Here is a 19,388-nt window from a genome sequence, read left to right on the forward strand (position 1 = left end):
TTACGTTTTCCACTCGGCTATATTTGCTCTGAATAGAGCCACCTCTTCAGTAAACACTTACGAGACACTTGGGCAACACTAAGAAGAGAACTCCCTGGGCAGGGGGGGACACTCCCCCAAGGCCCAGCTCCAGGACAGGAGAAAACACGACACACAGACATCAGCTGGTAAGTGGAATAAATACGAGGCACTCAGAACCACAAGCACACGCGCTCGGGAGGCACGACGGGGGTCGGAGGGAGGTCTTGTGCTATACTCCACACTGGCCAGTTACAAAAATAAATAAGGGTCAGGGGGTCGGGACCCGGCTGTGCTAAAATACCCCCCTTTGTGCCAGCGGCCCTGTGGCAAAATCAATGTTTATTGGGCGCCCCTTTCTCCTCCCATCGTGGGAAGCTGGGGGTCTGGCTGGGAGGCGACTGCAGTCACCGGGTGGCCTCCCTTCCTGCTGCCCTGGGCACAAGTGGGGCTCTCCATAGAGATCCATTCAGGGCTCTCTCTGTCCACCCTACCCGCTGGGTGGAGGGCAAAGGTTTTGACTCAGGAGGGCTAACGAGAGAGGACATCACAAGCCTGCAGAGTGGGGCTCAAGGCACCCCCTGGAGATGTTTCAAACCACTCATGTCTCCTCTCTATGAATTCCTGCTTGCTATTCCTTGATTGCCCCAGAGGCTGTATGTAGGTTCTGGGGATGAGATTCCATTGTGACTCTTGATTTCTGCTGCACCCCACCCAGACCGCTCTACTGAGGGACAGTGGGCAGGTCCAAAAGCTCATTCGGGGTTGGTGTGCGGATCAGCGGGTCTTGGTATGAAGGTGTAGAGGAACCATTCTCAGACCCACCCCTGGTCCCAGCTCACCATCATAGAACACAGACCAATCCCACCATGGGCCAACCCCTGGCTCATCCCTCCTCTGTCCCGAGAGAACAAAGTGCTTAGAGAAGACTAGTGTACCTGAGCAGGGCTTCCACAAACACACATATCTGCAGACTTCCACAAACACACACATCTGCAGGCTTCTGAGCCCAGGCCCACAGGTGATGGCTGTGAGGTCTCCCTTAGGGGAGGGTAGTAAGGGTTGGGCTCTCAGGAGTTCCTACCTCCCACCTACAAACACTGCTTGGATCCCCAGGGCACTCACAGAATGCCTTCCTAAAAAAGAGTCTCCTGGCAGTGGGCAGAGAAAAGTCAGAAAACACAGAGAGTGAGATCTGACTCCAGCAGGGCTGTAGGAAGCTGTGTGCTTCTGACAGGGCCATGGAACAGACCTCAGCATGAAGAGAACGGACGGGGATAGCTGGTAGCCCCTCCCCCAAGCCAGTGGTTCTCTGGTGGGGCACATCTGCTGTGCAGGGACATTTGGGTCACCTTGAGAGATGGTATGGGTGACATCCGGTGGTTTGAAGTCAGGGATGATGCTCAAAGACATCAGGGACTTCAAATGTGAGTAACGCCTAAGGGAGACCCTGCTCCAAGCCAGCCTGGCAGGAATGTTCTGGAACACCTTCAGAGGCCCTTCCTTGCCAGGTGCAGAGGAAGCCCCAGAGGCCTCCTGTACAGATGAGGAAGGAACAGGGGACAGAAGAGGGACAACAGGCCCAGAGGCCACCTCTACTTACTCACAACCCCAACTCCCAAGAGGGGGAAATCCCAGTCTTGGGCAATCTTTGGTCAGACAGGAAAACGTAAGGCTGAGCTGGGCTCTTCTCTACCCCACCGCCCAGCGGCCAAGGTCAAGAGACTGGCTCTCTGTACAGAAGTCCGCACTGGTCCACAGACGAAGGACCTCGTGCTGGGCTGCAGGGGGGAAAGGGGTGGGCGACAGCAGGGATGCCTGGCTGCTGCGGCCCCTCACTTGTTCTCGATCAGAATCTGCACTTTGTGCACCAGGTCCCGCGCCAGCTGCAGGATCTGCTTCGCATTGTGCCGCTCAGCCATTTCTGCAAGAGAAGACAGCACTCGTGAGCGGCCTTGTGGGTCAGCCCCGGGAGATCCCGCGGCTCCTGGTGTGAACTCTAGGGTGTTCCCACCCCACAGAGTGACTCTGAGAGGAGGCATGCACCTCCAGTCCTTAGCTTCCCCAGCTGTAAAAAATGAGGGTCGCAACAGGAAGCCGCTGCACAACGTTACCATGGAAACGTAAAGAAGCGATGCTGGCTCAGAGTGTGGCTGTGTCTTCCACCCTTCCCCAAAGGCAGAATGTCTGTGAATACTTCACAAAGTCTGTGTCAGGCCAGGCACAGCGGGGCACACCTGTAATCCCAGCACTGGGGCAGCTGAGGCAGGAGGATTGAGAGTTGGAGGCCAGCCTGGGATACAGAGCAAGACTGTGTCTCAAAAAATGAAAGGTAGTATAAAACCTGTGGCGGATTCTTCAAGATGCTGTGGGGATGAAGAAAGCCATGGACAGTGGAGAAGAGAGGGGAAGAAACATCAAGAGCCACACAAAATGCTGAGATTGTCAAAGCTCTGCACACAGCGGGATAATCGGAAGCTTGACTTTATCACGGGGAAACCATTTCAAAAAGAGAAAGCTAGCTAAGACCACAGTTCCTAAAGCACCTGCTGAGGTACTCCTAGGGTTCCTAGTCACCTCGGGGATACTGTGGGCTGTGGAGCATTTGGAGGGGACCTCGGCAACACTCAGCTCCACACACATTGCTGGGATGAAAAAGCAAGGACCATGCGAAAGTCTCAAGGGGGCAGTAAATGAGGGGGTGGTGGTGTGTAACCTCATCATGAGGTGTGCAAAGCCGTGCATGGCCTGACAGGTGTGTATATTCTACAACCAGTGATTTCACGAAGTGAGGGACGAAGGGAAATGGGGTTTCCTTCAGGTGGTGTGTGGCAAATAGTTTCTGAGTGTTGAGCACAGGACAAAGGTGTCACATGGTTTGGACCTCACTCCTTAACACTGGGAACTTTGGCTTGCATGGGGTGCATATTGCAGAAAAGTTACAGGTGCCCCGGACTGAGGAAGTTTGGGAACTTGGGGGTGTTGAGGCAGGAGGATTGGGCTGAGGTGTGGAATGTTTTGGGTTCTCAATCACACTTTCAAACTGAAACAAGCAAGATGTCCAACAAGAAAGGATGCTTAGTAAATTACAGGATAGTTGTGAGGGGTGTATACTGCAGCCCTGAAAAAGAATCATGTGCGGTAATTTTTGAAAAAGTAGATACAACTGGGGTCTGTGATGGTAACAACAGAAAATAAACAGCCATGGGAAAGAACGAATCGGTAAGTGGAGGGTTAGGACAGTCCTACGTGACCCAGGCTGGCCTTGAATCCACTGTGTAGCTGACGAGGACCTTGAACTTCTGATCAGTTGAGGTTCTTTTTTCAAATTTAATTGAGTTTTTTGAGGATTTCATACATGAGTACTATATTTACATAATTTCTACCTCTTGCTCTCCCCCTACAATTCCTCCTATGCCCCCCCAATTCCTTTCAAATTCCTGGCCAAGAATAATTATTATTGTTACATATGTGTGTGCCTACGTGTGTGCGCATATAAGTGCTTCCTGCTGAGTCCATTTATATGCATATGTGTTTAGGGCTGATCATTTGAGACTGGGTAACCTAACAGGGGGATCATCCCTAGGGAAGACGGATTCTCTCCCAGCCACCGTTGATTGCCCGTAGCTCTTCATCTAGAGGTGGCGGCCTTGTGAGTTTTCACCAGTCCTTGCTGGCCTGTCAACAGGTGCTGTCACTCCTCGGGTCTTGTGTAGGTGACCAATCCTTTTAGATTTCAGGGGTGCAGCTCCCCTATCGCATACAGAAGACACAATCTCGCAGCAGACATTCTGGTCCTCAGAAACAGCCTTTCACAGAATCCCAAATGTCTTCATGATAAAAGCCCTAGAGAGAGTAGGACTCAGGGGACACGTCTTTCCATGATAAAGGCTATACAGGAGAGACCCACAGCCAACATCTTCCTAAGTGGAGAAAAACTCAAAGCCACCCCATTGAAATCAGGAAGGAGAGCACTGTCCACTGTTCCCACTCCTTTTCTTCTTCTCCTTCTCCTTCTTTTCTTGATTTTTTGAGACAGGGTTTCTCTGTGTAGCCCTGGCTGTCCTAGAACAAACTCTGTAGATCAGCCTGGCCTCGAACCCACAGAGATCCACCTGCCTCTGCCTCCCAAGTGCTAGGATTAAAGGTGTGTGCCACCTCCAATGCCCAGCTTCCCCATTCTTTTTTGGTATGTGCTTTAAGCACTAGCTGGGGCAAGAGTCCAGAGAAGGAAAGGAGAGTAAATGGACACAAACTAAAGAAGCTAAACTAAGCCGGGTGGCGGTGGCACACACCTTGAATCCCAGCACTCAGGAGGCAGAGGCAGGAGGATCTCTGTAAGTTTGAGGCCAGCCTGGTCAGGACAGCCAGGGCTACACAGAGAAACCCTGTCTCAAAAAACAAACAAACAAAAAAAGAAGTCAAACTATTCCTACATGCAGATGACACGGTACTGTATATAAGAGATGCTAAACATCCTATCACAAAACTTGGAGAGATGATCAACATCTCTCAATTAGATACAATTAGATACCTAATGAGCTCACGGCATCAGTAGCTTTCCTACACAACAACAGCAAATACACTGAAAGAGATCATGGACACACTCCCCCTGACAACAGCCCCCAACAAGGCCACACCTACCCCAAAAAGCCACACCCCCTAATAGTGCCACTCCCTTGGGGGCCATTTTCTTTCAAACCACCACAATGGGGACGGGCCCAGCCCATTGTGGGTGATGCCAGGTCCTGGGTTCTATGAGAAAACAGGCTGAGCAAGCCATGGGGAGCAAGCAAGTAAGCAGCACCCCTCCATGGCCTCTGCATCAGCTCCCGCCTCCAGGTTCCTTCCCTGCTTGAGTTCTTGTCCTGACTTCCTTCAGTGATGGACAGTGATATGGAAGTGTAAGCCAAATAAACCCTTTCCTCCTCAAATTGCTTTGGTCATGGTGTTTCATCACAGCAAAAGAAACTCCAACTAAGACAGACCTCAGTGCGAAGCTTGAAATAGCAAAACTGCTAGAAGCAAACATAGGCAGAAAACAGGTGTAGGAAAGGACTTCCTGAACAGGACTCCATTTGCTTAAGAATTAAGGCCAACGATTGGCAAGTGGGACCTCATGAAACTGAAAAGCTTCTGCACAGCCAAGAAAACACCACTTGAGTGAAGAAGCAGCCTGCAGAGTGGAGGGAGTCTTTGCCACTAATTCATCTGATTAATTAAAAAACGGGGCCAAGACCTGCACAGAGAGTTCTCGAGAGGAGAAATAAAAATGGCTTGCCAGGCAGTAGTGCATGCATTTAATCCCAGCACTCCGGAGGCAGAGCCAGGAGGATCTCTGTGAGTTCGAGGCCAGCCTGGGCTACAGAGTGAGTTCCAGGAAAGGCAACAAAGCTACACAGAGAAACCCTGTCTCGAAAAAAAAAAAACAACAACAACAACAAAAGGCTAAGAAGTATCTAAGACAAACTTCGTCATCCCTAGCAATTAGGAAAATGCAAATCAAAACAACTTAGATTTCATTTTGCCCCAGTCAGAACGGCAAAGATCAATGGAACAGCAGACCACAAATGCTGGAGAGGATGTGGGGGAAGGGGGGCTCATTCACTGTTGGTGGGAATGCAGACTGTCCCAGCCACTCTGGAAACTAGTGTAGAGAATTCTCAAAAACCTGAAAATAAATCTGCTGACTCAGTTATATCACTCCTTGGCATATGACCAAAAGATTGGACATCACGTTCTGCAGACACGTGCTCAGCCATGGTCCTTGCTGTTCTACTCACAATAGCCAGAAAATGGAAACAACAAAAACCTTCTGCGTCTGGTGACAGATAATGAAAATATGATACTTCTGATCTTCTGGCCTTTATTTCCAGGGCCAGGAATTGCAGGTGTGCACTGCCACACCCGGTTTGCTTGGGTGTGGTGGATGCTAGGCTTCTCGCACACTGCGAACAGTCAACTGAGTCACATCCCCAGCCCAGGGACTGCTTTTGTTTGTTTGTTTAACAACTGCACTGAATCTCTTGTGGCTTCCTGGTCGGTTTCTGGTGCTGGTGAAACTCACGAAGTCTGCCAATGTTAATTTCTTAGTTTTGGTGTCGAACATTCCAGAAACATGTAAATCAGCAACAGAAATGAAGGAAACTAAAAAATGACACCACTTGGTTCCATATCTGTAACTTTCCTAGTAAATAAAAAAAAAAGTCCTAAATTTAAAATTTTAGTAGATGACTAAAATCCAAACTTACTCCAAAAGAAAAAGCTGACTTGAAAGAGATCTAGCAATGTTTCTGAGGTGGGTCGCGGGTGGTTTTCTTCTCCTTCTAGAACCTCCTTAGTCTTTAAGTTTTGGGGTGAGATGCCAGGGATGAAGCCCAGAGCCTAGTGTTTGCCCATGCTCTGTGATGGAGCTGCAAATCAGCCCTCATTTTTAGCATTTAATTACCCTTTAAGTGGCAATAACACCAGCAATTGCCTTCCTTATTGGGCCCCTCACGGGGATAAGTACCCGGGAAGGGCTTTTCCATATCTTGTCATTAATTCTCGGGACTTCCCTTGAGGGAAGAGGTGTTTGCAGCATTTTTCCCCTGAAGAACTGAAGCCCAGAATATGACGTCATTTAGACAAGGACACACTTCGTGGCCCTCTGAGACCCAACTCTAAGCACCTATTCCTTGCCACTCCAAGAGCATCCCTTTTCCCGCTTTCCCTACCCATGATCTCCTGTGGGGCAGACCTTGATATTTCATGGATGAAGTAGATATTCAGAGGTAGGGTAGTACCTTGCCACTGGGCACAGCTAACCAGTGGCAGAGCCAGGCGCTGCCCCTGAAACCTCAGCATGGAAAAAAACATCTGGAACATGTTGAGATCCCAGCCAGTCCCTTGATATAGCACTAAGGGGGCACAGAGGACTGGGAAGAGGCTCAGTGGGTAAAGGCACTTGCTGTGCAAGCGGAGAACATAGGTTCAGGTCCCAACACTCAAGTGTTATGTGCATGCCCTGGTGAGCTGTGGAGGCAGCAGGGTGGAGGCAGGGGAATGATTGGGGCCTGTCAAGCTGCTGGCATCTGGAGCCCCGTACCTGGGGAGCCCCACCTCCCAGTCCTGCCCCCCAGTCCCACCCCTTGGTACCGTTGAAGAACTTGATGATGTCTGTGAAGTCCATGTTGTTCTCCAGGATGATGTCTCGGTAGACCTCCACCAGGGCCAGCGCGATGAACAGCACATAGTGGGCAGAGGACACGTGCTTAGCTGCCCAGATAGTCTCCCACACGGAGAAAACGTCATCATAGACCAGCTCTGCAGGACACGACACACATGAGCATAGGATCTGGTCCAGGACATGGTGCAAGGCCAGACCTCCCTGCAAGCGTCCCACTTCCCTAGGTGACAGTCCCAGACCAGCCCTGTGCTCATACCCTGCTGCAGCAGGCAGACCTTAGACTGGGACTCAAGACACCCAGACCCTGCCATCCGACCCTCAAAGCCCGAGTTTCCCCGTTTATGGACTTGGTCTAAGGTGCCTGTGTGAGGAATCTGAGCATGTGTGGGTTTGATTGCCATGGACCTGTCTCTGACCTGCTCACTACTTCTGTCTTTCCTCTCTCTCCAGCAGTGTTCACGGGTGGCTCTCAGTGGCCGAGTACATAGGCAGGCTGGCTGCTACCTCAGCCTAGCAAGGCAATGGAAGAGCCCTGAAGACAGTGGTTCTCCACCTTCCTAATGCTGCAACCCTCTAATACAGTTCTTCATGTTGTGGTGACACCTATCCATTATTTTTGTTGCTACTTCATAACTGTAATTTTGCTACTGTTATAAGTCGTGATGCAAATACCCGATATACAGGATGTATATTGAACATGCAAATTGAACATAATTAAAGCATAGTGATTAATCACAAAACTATGTAATTATATTTTGTGAAATATTTATTTCTAACTACAAATAGATGAAATTTTATCTTGAAGCACGGTGTAGCATGGGTAGCAGTCTTAATGTAACAACAGTAAACCTACATGGCTACATTTTGCAACAGTACGCGCAAAAAATCAATATCAGTGCCAAGATTGAGATTGCTTCTTCAGTTTCTAAAACCATTGGAAATATGCTTTCAGATGTCTTAGGCAACCCCTGTAAAAGGGTCGGTTAACCCCATAGGGGTCACAACCCACATGTCAAGAACCTCTGCCTTAAGAGCAAGACTACCAAGTTCAATAGGCTGGCATTGGGTCCCAACCCTTCACTAACCAGCCAGGGGCTGCGGGCTGGTGCTGTCCCTTTCCAGCCTCTCCACACCTCAACTTTGCATGGGATCTGCTGGTCACAGTAAAGGACCAGAGATGCCGTGGTCAGTGGTACTGTACAGCGTGGGGCAGGTGGTTAACGCCACCACACAGATCAAGTGTTCCCAGTCCCACACCAGGTTTGCATGATGACATGCATTCAGAGGTGACATCCTTTCTATGTCCATCGTGAAATATGCTTGAAGTCCCCTCAACTGAAGAGTTCTTGGTCTCTGCTGAGCAGGAAGGCAGGTGGGAGGGACTCACCTGCAGAGAGGGGCGGAACCAAGCTTGAGCCCTGGCTCCCCTATTCCTAGCTCCATATTTGACTTCTTAAGTTTCCTCATCTATGAGTATGTGTGTGTGTGTTCATGTGCAACTGTATGTATATGCATGTCTGTGGAGGTGAGATGTTGATGTCAATGTCCTCCTCTATTGACCTCCACCTCACGGAGCCCAGAGCACACTGATTTGGCTGGTCTGGCTGGCCTCATGGAGCCCTGAGCTCACCGATTTGGCTGGGCTGGCTGGCCAGCAAGCTCTTGTGGCCAACTTGTATCTGCCTTCCCAGCACTGAAACACAGACATGCCACATGCATGGCTGCATTTGGCTTTCTAAATTTTTTAAATTATTAAGTTAGGGGGACACACAGCACAGCACATGTATCAAGGTCAGAGGACAACTTGCAGGAGTAGGTTTTCTCTTTTAACCAAATAGGTTCCAAGGATCAAACACAGGTCATCCGTCTCAGTGGCAAGTGCCTTTACCGTCCCAACAGCTGGCATGCCTGGCTTTTTATTTGGATGCTGGGATCTGAACTCAGGACCTTATGCTTGTTCAGGTACTTTATTGCCTGAGATATCTCCCAAGCCCCCGAGACAGGGATTTTATGGCTCCTACTGTATAGCCATTTTGTGATAAGGCATGTGCCAAGATGGACTGTGTAAATGTTCTGTGGTGATATATTGTGTACTCCAATATATATAAGACATGAGGAAACAGGAACTCGCTTTCTTGAGGCTGAGGATTTCATAGAGGTAAGTTTTTTTTTTGTTTTTTTTTTTTGGGTTTTTTTTTTTGTTTTTTTTTGGTTTTTCGAGACAGGGTTTCTCTGTGTAGCTTTGCGCCTTTCCTGGGACTCACTTGGTAGCCCAGGCTGGCCTCAAACTCACAGAGCTCCGCCTGGCTCTGCCTCCCAAGTGCTGGGATTAAAGGCGTGCGCCACCACCGCCCGGCTCATAGAGGTAAGTTAATGGTTGGCTCTGTCCTCTGATCCCCAGGTAAACTTTATTGGGGTACACAATATATCACCACAATGTTCTCTCTTCTGCCACCTTTGCCCCGGTGCCTTTCACTCCCGTGTCCTCTTCAGCCTCTACTTCCCCATCATAACCACCCCAGAAATTCTACTGTAAGGACTCCGGGGACAAGCCCACAGGTGACAGTCTGTACCTCGTTTGAAATCCAGCAGGAACCAGCGGTAGCAGAAGTAGAAGTGGGTGTAGTCCCCATTCTGATGCATCAACTCGAAGAGCTCCGAGTCCAGGATCTGATGGAGGGAGAGCAGGCCGTCAGCCCCCTGGGAAAGGGCTGGGCCAGAGGACACAGCAGAGATCCACTGTGCTGCAGACCCACTCTGCACACCAGTCAGCTCTCAGGTCCGGTCAACAAGAGAGCAAAACGGTGCATACAGACTTCTCTCCACAGGGGATTGTCAGCGGCCAGCATGGGGCTGGCTCACGATCTGGGAAAGCCAGGCTCACACACTGACAGGCTAAGATCAAAGTGACAGACAGTAACAAGTGTCGGCAAGGATTCAGAGTAAACAGCACCCTCACGCAGGGCTGCTGGGAACGCAGAATTGTACAGCCACTGCCTCCGCTTCTCCAGCACCAGGTCGACAAAGCACACCACCATGCTTGGCTTTTACAACGTGCTGGGAATCTGAACTCTGGTCCTTTTCCTTGTGCTGAGCCACATCTCTAGCAGTCTCTCTCTCTCTCTCTCTCTCTCTCTCTCTCTCTCTCTCTCTCTCTCTCTCTCTCTCTCTCTCGTGTGTGTGTGTGTGTGTGTGTGTGGGGGGGGGGGGGGGTCAGAGGACAATGTGTCAAACTCTCTCCTTGTACCTTGTGGGCTCAATTGATCAGACTATAGCCCAGCAGTCACTAAGTCATCTTGTTTCTTCAACCTTTTGTATCCAAAATATTTGGTGGCTTTTCTGAATCCCACCAAAGAAGCAGCAAGAGCCACCTTGGGCTTGAGCTCTCCCTACGGCACATAAGAGTACCAGCCTGTGTGGATTCACCTGCAGAGCTTGGCCCGAAGCTGGCCGCTGGGCCTGCCGCTTGTAGATTCTGATTGGCAGCTAGGTCTATGCAAATCAAAACAACTTTGAGATTTCACCTGACCCCAGTCCGAATGGCCAAGATTGACAGAACAACCCACAACCACTGCTGACCGGGGTGGAGAGGGGCACACTCACTGTTGATGGGTTTGAGATGCCAACGGGTGCAGCCACTGTGGGAATCAGTGTGGAGAGAGCTCTCCAACAGCTAAAAACAAATCTAACTGTATGACCCAGCTCTAGCACTCCTTGGCATACTTGTGAAGCACTCAGCATGCTACTCCAGAGTTCGCTGCTCCTCTATTCACAACGGCCAGGAGATAGAAGCAACCTAATGTCCTTCAACGCACAAATGGAGGATGAAAAAGTGCTAATCCGCACAAGGGAATAGGATTCGGCTCTAAAGAAAAAGGGAACCATGAGTTTTGAAGGTTAAGTGGATGGAACTAGAAAAAGATCGTACTGAGTGAGGTAACCCAGACTCAGAAAGACAAACATGGTGTGTTCTCTCTCATCTGACTCTCTGGTCCAAATCTTCAGACGCGAGCCCACGGCTTCAAGTCATTGCAGAACAGGAAAGGTAAAAAGGGAACCACTGTCGGGGTGGGAGTGGGGGTCAGGGAGCGACAGAGAGGGGAACAGAGGGGTACACGTGATCTGAAGGGGGGTGGGGAAGATGGAGGCCTCCAATTCGGGAAGGACGGGGGTGGGAGATAAACACAGAAGGAGGAGGATAAAATCAAAGTAAGGATGTCTGAAGAAGTCATGAGGAATCACACTATTCCCGTGTGATTCTCTACCATAATTCTTTCTTTCACTCTACCCGCTGCACCACACCCTCAGCCTGCACACTGTTCAATCTTAAATTATTCGGCTGCACTCTCTGTCTCCCCTAAAGTCAGAGCAGGAAGCCTCCGGGTCCTACCTGGATCAGGGACCTCATGTTGGCAAAGTGCGTGTCCATGGCACCTCCATGGGGGAAGTTTTGGTTCATCCTCTTCATGAGCTCCGTGAAGCAGCTGAAGGCCAGGGCCTCTGGGGACAGCATAAGACAGAGGGTCAGCCAGGCTATGGCCTCAGGCAGTGGAGACCATGTAGAGCAGAGTCCACGGCCATGTGAGGAGCAGGTGGGCAGGGAGGACGCAGCGGAGGCCACTCCCTCGGGTGCTCAACCGCCCTCAGTGTGTCACAGAGCTCGCCTCAGAGGCGCTGGGAGGCACAGCCTCTATCAGACACAGACATTCCTCTGATAGGTCCCCACTGGTTGTGACACGAAGCCCACACTGTCTTGTTGGTCTCCATAATTCTTTCCTTCAGAAACTACCAATTCATGGAATTCTCAAGTCTGGAAGTCACTGCGCTCAAAAGCAACTGTTTGGGGGCTGAGGAGATGGCTCAGTGGTTAAGGGCACTGACTGATCTCCCAGAGGACCCAGGTTCAATTCTGAGGACCCAGGTTCAATTCCCAGCACCCACATGGTGGCTCACAACTGTCTGTAACTCTAGTTCCAGGGAACCAAACACCCTCATACAGACATCCATGCAGGGAAAACACCAATGCACATACAATAAAAATAAATACTTAAAACAACAATAACAACTATGGACATAGCAAGGGCTTTGGTTGATGCTACATAAAGAAGAACAAACTCTTTTGGCAGATGCTGCTTAGAATATCTATTTACATTTATTAAGAAAGTAGGGGCCAGAGAGATGACTCAGTGGTTAAGAGCACTGGCTGCTCCTCCAGAGGACTCGGGTTTGATTCCCAGCAACCACATGGCAGTTCACAATCATCTGTAACTCCAGTTCCGAGGGCTCAGTCACCCTCTTCTGGCCTCCTCTGTAGGCATGTGGTTGACAGACACATATGCAGGCAAACCACTCATACAGCAAAATAAAAATAAACAGAACCTCAGACACCAAAGGTTCTGAGAAGTCCTGTAGTGTAGAAACTTGAGTCATACTAGGCTGTACTTGAAAAACCTGGTAGTTTTTCTAGTTTCTCTTACTAACTCTGGGGAGAATGGTGTTGTTGGGAAGTTCCTCGAGGGCAGTGGACAATGGGTCCCACTCAGGTTTAAAAAGGGTCAGGATAGATTACAGAAACTGTGAGCAGTAGACGTCTTTATAGTCCTCCAGCCCATCACCCCTGGTGCCAGCACATCGCCTGGTCCACCTGTCAGGATTACGGTCACCCTGACGTGTTGCTGACTACCGTCTCTCACAGTGCCACACCTCCACTGCTCTGACTCCTTTATACCTTCAACACCAGGACCACCTGGGAGACTCTTATGCTTAACAAGTTTGGCTGCCAGCCTTGGCCCCCCCAAGAAGCAGCTTTTGCTTACTGACCACAAGTAAAGGGTCTCCAGGAGATTTCACATCAATGATGCTGGTCTCATGTCTCATTTCTTGGCTTCGACCATCCCAGCAAAGTCACAAGCATTTACCTAAAAGTTTTCTTCTAGGAGTTTTACCACTCTGGTTCTCTCTGGGATCAAGTTCAAGTGTTTCTCGTGTGGGGCTCATGAGGCAGGGGTCTTGCGTCTTTTGCACGTGTGTTTCCTGTCATGGCAGCAGCTGGTACCTTCAAAGGACTGAGCTTGTGGAGTTGAACTGACTCTGAAATCTGCTCAGTCAGCAAGTGTCGACTGCGAACGCTCCTTTCTGGACTCTGGGCTGTAGCCCAGAACCTGTTTGCAGGCCCTGGTGGAGGCACCAAGGCTGTCTGTCTGTCAGTCTGTCTGTCTCTCTGTGTGTGTGTGTGTGTGTGTGTGTGAGACTCGGTTCTCTCCTTTCACCATGTGAGTCCCCAGGGATCAAACTCAGGTCATCAGGCTTGGTGACAATGCCTTTACCCACTGAGCCATCCTGCCACCGCAGCTGGGCATTTTGACAGGGTTTTCCAGAGTCTGTACACGGTACAGAGGACAATGCTCCTCGCCAACACCAAGCCTTCCAGCTGTGATGAGAGATGTCCTCCACCCCTTATGTTTCCTCCCCGCCCCCTTTGACCAACAATGTTTTGTGGTGTTCGATATTATAAGATAATAAGCCGCGCCCTTCAGAGGTATTGAAAACACTTCCTCAGGAGACGTTACACACAGACTCATCTTAACTTCACCTTGGGATTGTCCAGCTTGGCTATGTAGAAACAAGATTCCTGCTTACGTTCTACAGCCCCAACAGACCCATGTGTTCTGTTTTCTTAGTTTTTGGATTTTCATCCTAAATCATCCAGGACCAGGACACATCATAGATAATTTTAATTACTTTCCAGTTCTTCTTCCCTTTTTTTTGTTTTTCCTTTTAAATTTTAAGACAAGGCCTCATGTAGCCCATGCTTGTCCTAAATTCACCTTGGTCAAGGATGAGTTTGAGCTTCTTATCCTCTTGCCTCTACCTCCCGAGTGCTGGGACCACAGGCGTGGCTACCACACCCTGCCCGGCTTTTATGTTCAGGTGCTAGCTTATATTGATGGATGTTTAGACACTGAACTGTCTTTGCGGTTCTGGGATAAACCCTGCTTGGGCATGCTGTATAAATCTTTGTATCTTGTTGAACAGAGTTTGTTTGTTGATTCTTCTTCTTCTTCTTCTTCTTCTTCTTCTTCTTCTTCTTCTTCTTCTTCTTCTTCTTCTTCTCCTCCTCCTCCTCCTCCTCCTCCTCCTCCTCCTCCTCCTCCTCCTCCTCCTCCTCCTTCTTCTTCAAGCTTGTGAAGAGTTACTCTTTGATCTTACACTGTTTGGTAGAGCTCATACCAGGGACCACAGCCATCTGGACCAGGCTTTTCTTTGTGCCTATTCATGGTCAAGCAGTGGCTGACCACAGCTAGCTGGGCCTCAGTGCGGTGCACCGTGGGACACAAGGATATCTCGTGCTACTACTGGGTTTAGGATACGTTCACCAGGCTGTGCACCTGTCCTGACCCAGTCCACGGAGACACAAGGGAGGCTGACCCTTCCTCTCCCATAGGGCAGGAGGGACACACTCACCATCATCCAGAATGACCAGCAGCGGGGCCAGAAGGTCACACATGCCCTGGACATAGCCAATCTCAATGTGCTGCCAGATGTAGCTGCAGGAGAAACAGGGCACAAGGAGGTCACCACAGCCTGCATCCCCACGCAGCCTGCATCCCCACGCAGCCTGCATATCCCCACTCAGCATGCATCCCCACACAGCATGCATCCCCACACAGCCTGCATCCCCACGCAGCCTGCATCCCCACACAGCATGCATCCCCACACAGCCTGCATCCCCACGCAGCCTGCATCCCCACACAGCATGCATATCCCCACTCAGCATGCATCCCCACTCAGCCTGCATCCCCACACAGCCTGCATCCCCACGCAGCCTGCCCCCCTCCCAGCCTGCATCCCCACGCAGCCTGCCCCCCTCCCAGCCTGCCAGCCTGCTTTTCCAAACTCCCTGCTCCTTTCTCCCATCTGGTCCTCCATCCCTCAGCCTGATGCCCACCCTCAGTGTCACCACACATCCTAGGTGCAGCCCACAGGGTAACCCTGCCCACGAGGGCATCGCGGAGCACAGGGCTCTGCAAGTGCCCCGCCACCCCGGGGTGCTGCATGGGTGCATGAAATCAGTATCTTCAATTCCTCCTCCAGCCTCACACATCCCCTTCAAGCGCCTCTTCTCCGGCTACGTGGAGGTATTCACTTTGTACAAATAAGTGACTCATTAAAGTCTCTAGGGATTTGCCCTACTGGTTCTCTCTGGTGCCAGGAATTTGGATCAGTCCCTGTGAATAATAGCTTTGACCAGCTGGGCCTGGACAACCTCCTCAGCCCTGTATGCACCTTGAATCTTTACATCTTAAAATGACCACGTGAAGTGAGTCTCAGGTGAGGGGACCGAGGCACAGAGTGTCAAAGGACATGTCCAAAGTCAGTGCGATAGTTCTGTCACGTTGGGAAGGGAGTCTCAGTAGAGGGTCGTCTACATCACGATGGCCGTGGACCTGTCTAGCGGAGGGCAGGCAACTGTCTTGGTTATACATTAATCAATACAGGAAGACCCAGCCCACTGTGGGTAGCGTCACTCCTCAGGCAGGGGATCCTGGACCGTGTAAGTGTAGAGGGAGCTGGGCACCAAGAAGCATGAGTGCCTCTGTTCCCTCTCTGATCCTGACTTTGGATTTGTCCTACATTATTACTGGTACTATGAATAAAATAAAACTCTAGATCAGTATCAGCCACAGGAGCCAAAGCTTCATCTGGATTTCTACAGCCCCCACTTTCCCCACATCGTCCCATCCTTATCCCCCTCTCTTCTGTCTTCCCATTCCCCCATCCTCCATCATGCCCATCACCCCATCTCTCACACATCTCTTTCATCCTCCCATCCCTCCTCATCCCCTCTCCCCTCATCCCCTCCATCAGCCCTCCTTCCCTTTCCCTATATCCTGCCTCACCTATCTCCCAATCTCATCTCCATTCCTGGGCTGACCTCCCTCCTCCTCTCCCTCCTCCTCTCTCTCTCCCTCCTCCCTATCCCCTCTCCTCCCCTCCCCCCCCAGCCACCTGCACATGATGTTCCTCAGCTTCTCCAGGTTGGTGGCTGTGAAGTACCAGTAACTGCGGTCACACCTCTGCACGTCTTTCTCAATGCGGTGCAGGTTCACCGTGTACAGGTCCAGTAGCTCCGGCTGTGGGCAGGAGGGGGAAGAAGGAGACACTGACCCCAAGCACTGCCCCCAGCCCCACCTCCCACAGCTCACTCCAGAGTTTGATTTCTTTCTTTGTTTTCTGGGAAAGCTATTTTCACTTTGCATGACGAAGAAGTACTCTTGTGAGACCGGGTCTCATGATGTAGCCCAGGCTGGCCTTGAATTCATAATCCCCCTGCCTCAGTGCCTAGAGTGCTGGGATTGCAAGCAGACATATGTGCTCTTGTGAGCACATGCACACTTGCATGCGAGTTCACACACAGCTGCAGCAGAGACAGAATATTAAATATTTTTCATACATTTAAAAGTGACACAAAGCTGTCACCTCGGTGCTCAGAAGGCCGAGGCAGGAGGATGGCTCTAAGTTAGAAGCCGAGTTACAGAGTGAACTCAAGCCCAGCCTGGGCTGCATCATGAGCCTCTGTCTAAGAAATGAAATAAAACAAAAACACAGAGACTAGAGACAGGAACCAGAGTTCTCAGAGTCCAGCGGTGACCTCACAGCACGCTTGGAAAAAAAGTAAGTGACATTAAAAATACATTCAGCTCACATCAGGCACATAGATCAAAATTAGACATTTTTGGTTGCACTGAAGATCAAACCCCAAATCCCGCACACACCAGGCAGGTCATGAGCTCCATTCCCAGCTCCAGCAGGAGACCCAGAGGAAGGCGAGCCGCTAAGACGAAAGTGAGGAGCGTGTGAGGTATCCCTGACAACAATCCAGCCCGAGGTGGAGACCAGAAATGGAGAAACAGCAACCGCAGCGTGAGGAGTAGGTGGAATCTTCCAGAACTGACTGAGGACACAACTTTTATGGACACAAGGCCCAACAAAATAAATAGAGAGAGACTTCCACCAGAAACAGGAGCTCACAGTGACAAAGTGAGACCCTTACACACACAGGCACGTGTGTGCGTCTCTGTGTATCTGTGCGTGTGTCTGTATGTGTTATGTGCCTGTGTGTGTGTCTATATGTGTGTCTTTGTGTGATTGTGCCCGTGTGTGTGTGCTTGTGTCTCTGTGTCTGTGTGTGCCTGTATGTGTGTGCGTGTGTCTGTGTGTGTGTGTGTGTGTGTAGTGTGAGTGTGTACGTGTATGTGTGTGTCTATGTCTGTGTGTGTGTATGAGTGTCACATGTGTGGTATGAGTGTGTTTGTCTGTGTGTGTGTGTGGTATGAGTGTCATATGTGTGGTGACTGTGTTTGTCTGTGTGTTTGTGTGTGGTATGAGTGTGTGTGTCTGTGTGCATGAGGTATGAGTGTGTGTTACTGGGAATCCAACCCAGGGCCTTGTGTGTAGTAGACGAGTGCTCTGCTACTGAGCTACATCCTCCATCCTGGTTTTTACCTGTTTGTTGATTTTGTTACTGTTTGTTCTAAGATGGGGTCTGTGTAGGCCTGGCTGTCCTGGAATCACTCTGTAGACAAGGCTGGTCTTGAACTCACAGATTTACCTGCCTCTGCCTCCCAATGCTGGGATTAAAAGTGTGTGCCACTATGCCTGGTCCATATAGCTTTGATAATGATTGTGACAATGATGGTGGTGATGATGGTGATGATGATGATGTAATGGTGATGATGGTGGTGATGATGATGACAATGTGATGATGATGGTGATGATGGTGGTGGTGATGATGATGGTGGTGGTGATGGTGATGGTGATGATGATGATGATGTGATGATGATGGTGTGATGGTGATGATGATGTCATGATGATGGTGATGAGGATGATGGTTTTGGTGGTGATGATGATGAGTCCTTAGAGTGGAATCTCAGTCCCTTGCCTACAGAATTTACTGGCTGGGCTATGTCCTCGGCCCCTAAAAGAGAATCTTAGAAACTGCTGAAAGAGAGAAAAACCATCTTTAAATGGGTGACTATTAGACAAGCTTCTCGACCTCAAGGATGGACTTGGCAGAAGTGGGGCAGAGTCAAGGGCAGGTACTCCTCACTCGGGACGGGTTTACAGTGGGTAAACTCAACCGAAGTTGAAATACAGTGCATTAAAATACGTGTAGACAGCACCTAACCTATGAGCAACCCAGCTGAGGGCAGAGTGCACCACGGAGTCAGAAGCCCTCCAGGGGAGCTACAGCCACCGCCCCACACTGCAGGCAGAGATCATACTGCATACACTAGCATGTGTACATACATACAGATCTGAATGTCAAGTTTAAAGTCTGCTTCCTACACAATCCATTCGCACCATCGTGAAGTTGAAAACCATGAGTCGAACCATCGTATACCAGGGACTGTATGTGCTGAGCAAACATGGCAGCCTTGTGGCCCTGGACTCAGGAAAGGGATATACGTCAGAATAAGGGAAGGAAAGTCACTCAGGATGAACATGCATGGGGGATCTTCCTAAAAGATTCTTCAGCAGCTAGGGAGATGGCTCTAAAGGGCTTGTCTGGCAAGCGTAAGAACCCAAGTTCAGACCCCCAGCACCCATGAAGAAAGCCAGGCCAGTGCACTCGGGAGGCAGAGGCAGGCAGATCTTTGTGAGTTCGAGGCCAGCCTGGGCTACAGAGTGAGAGCCAGGACAGGCACCAAAACTACACAGAGAAACCTTGTCTCAAAGGAAAAAAAAAAAAAAAAAGCCAGGCCTGGGGGCATACACTTGCTACCTCAGAGTTGAGGAAGAGGAGCCAGGAGGAACCCTGGGGCTTGCTGGCTGGCCAGCCTGGACGAACTGGTGAACTACAGCCCAGGGAGAGACACACTCAACATAAAAGGATGGTTCCTGAGGAACTGCACCCAAGGGTATCCCTGGTGTACACACACACACACACACACACACACACACACACACACACACACACGCCAAGGTCCCCACACTCGATACCAAAAACACAAACAAAGGAGGAACTTTGCAGAACAGGCAAGGTCCCAGCCCTGCAACCTGTGACATCAGATGGGATGAAAAGTAAAACACGTGGAAGTCACCATAGCGTGCACTCCGACAAAACAAGGTTGTAAACGAAGGAAGAAGAAAAGACCCATAGGAGAGAAGGTACCCAAAGGGTCCCACCCATCTCCCAGCT

General features: G+C 50.2%; 1 protein-coding gene across 1 annotated transcript in view; it reads right to left on the reverse strand.

Moving 5' to 3' along the window:
* Sgsm1 (small G protein signaling modulator 1) overlaps positions 1-19,388 on the reverse strand; it is a 74,451-nt gene continuing 55,063 nt past the window's right edge. The window contains exons 20-25 of the mRNA XM_059249731.1: positions 16,196-16,320; positions 14,651-14,733; positions 11,577-11,686; positions 9,760-9,856; positions 7,156-7,323; positions 1-1,942 (exon numbers count right to left, since the gene is read on the reverse strand). Coding sequence (XP_059105714.1) covers positions 1,854-1,942; positions 7,156-7,323; positions 9,760-9,856; positions 11,577-11,686; positions 14,651-14,733; positions 16,196-16,320 — 672 coding nt within the window. The 3' untranslated portion in view covers positions 1-1,853. The remainder of the gene's footprint in view (positions 1,943-7,155; positions 7,324-9,759; positions 9,857-11,576; positions 11,687-14,650; positions 14,734-16,195; positions 16,321-19,388) is intronic.

Source organism: Peromyscus eremicus, chromosome 23 (assembly GCF_949786415.1).
Source record: "Peromyscus eremicus chromosome 23, PerEre_H2_v1, whole genome shotgun sequence".
Classification (NCBI taxonomy): domain Eukaryota; kingdom Metazoa; phylum Chordata; class Mammalia; order Rodentia; family Cricetidae; genus Peromyscus; species Peromyscus eremicus.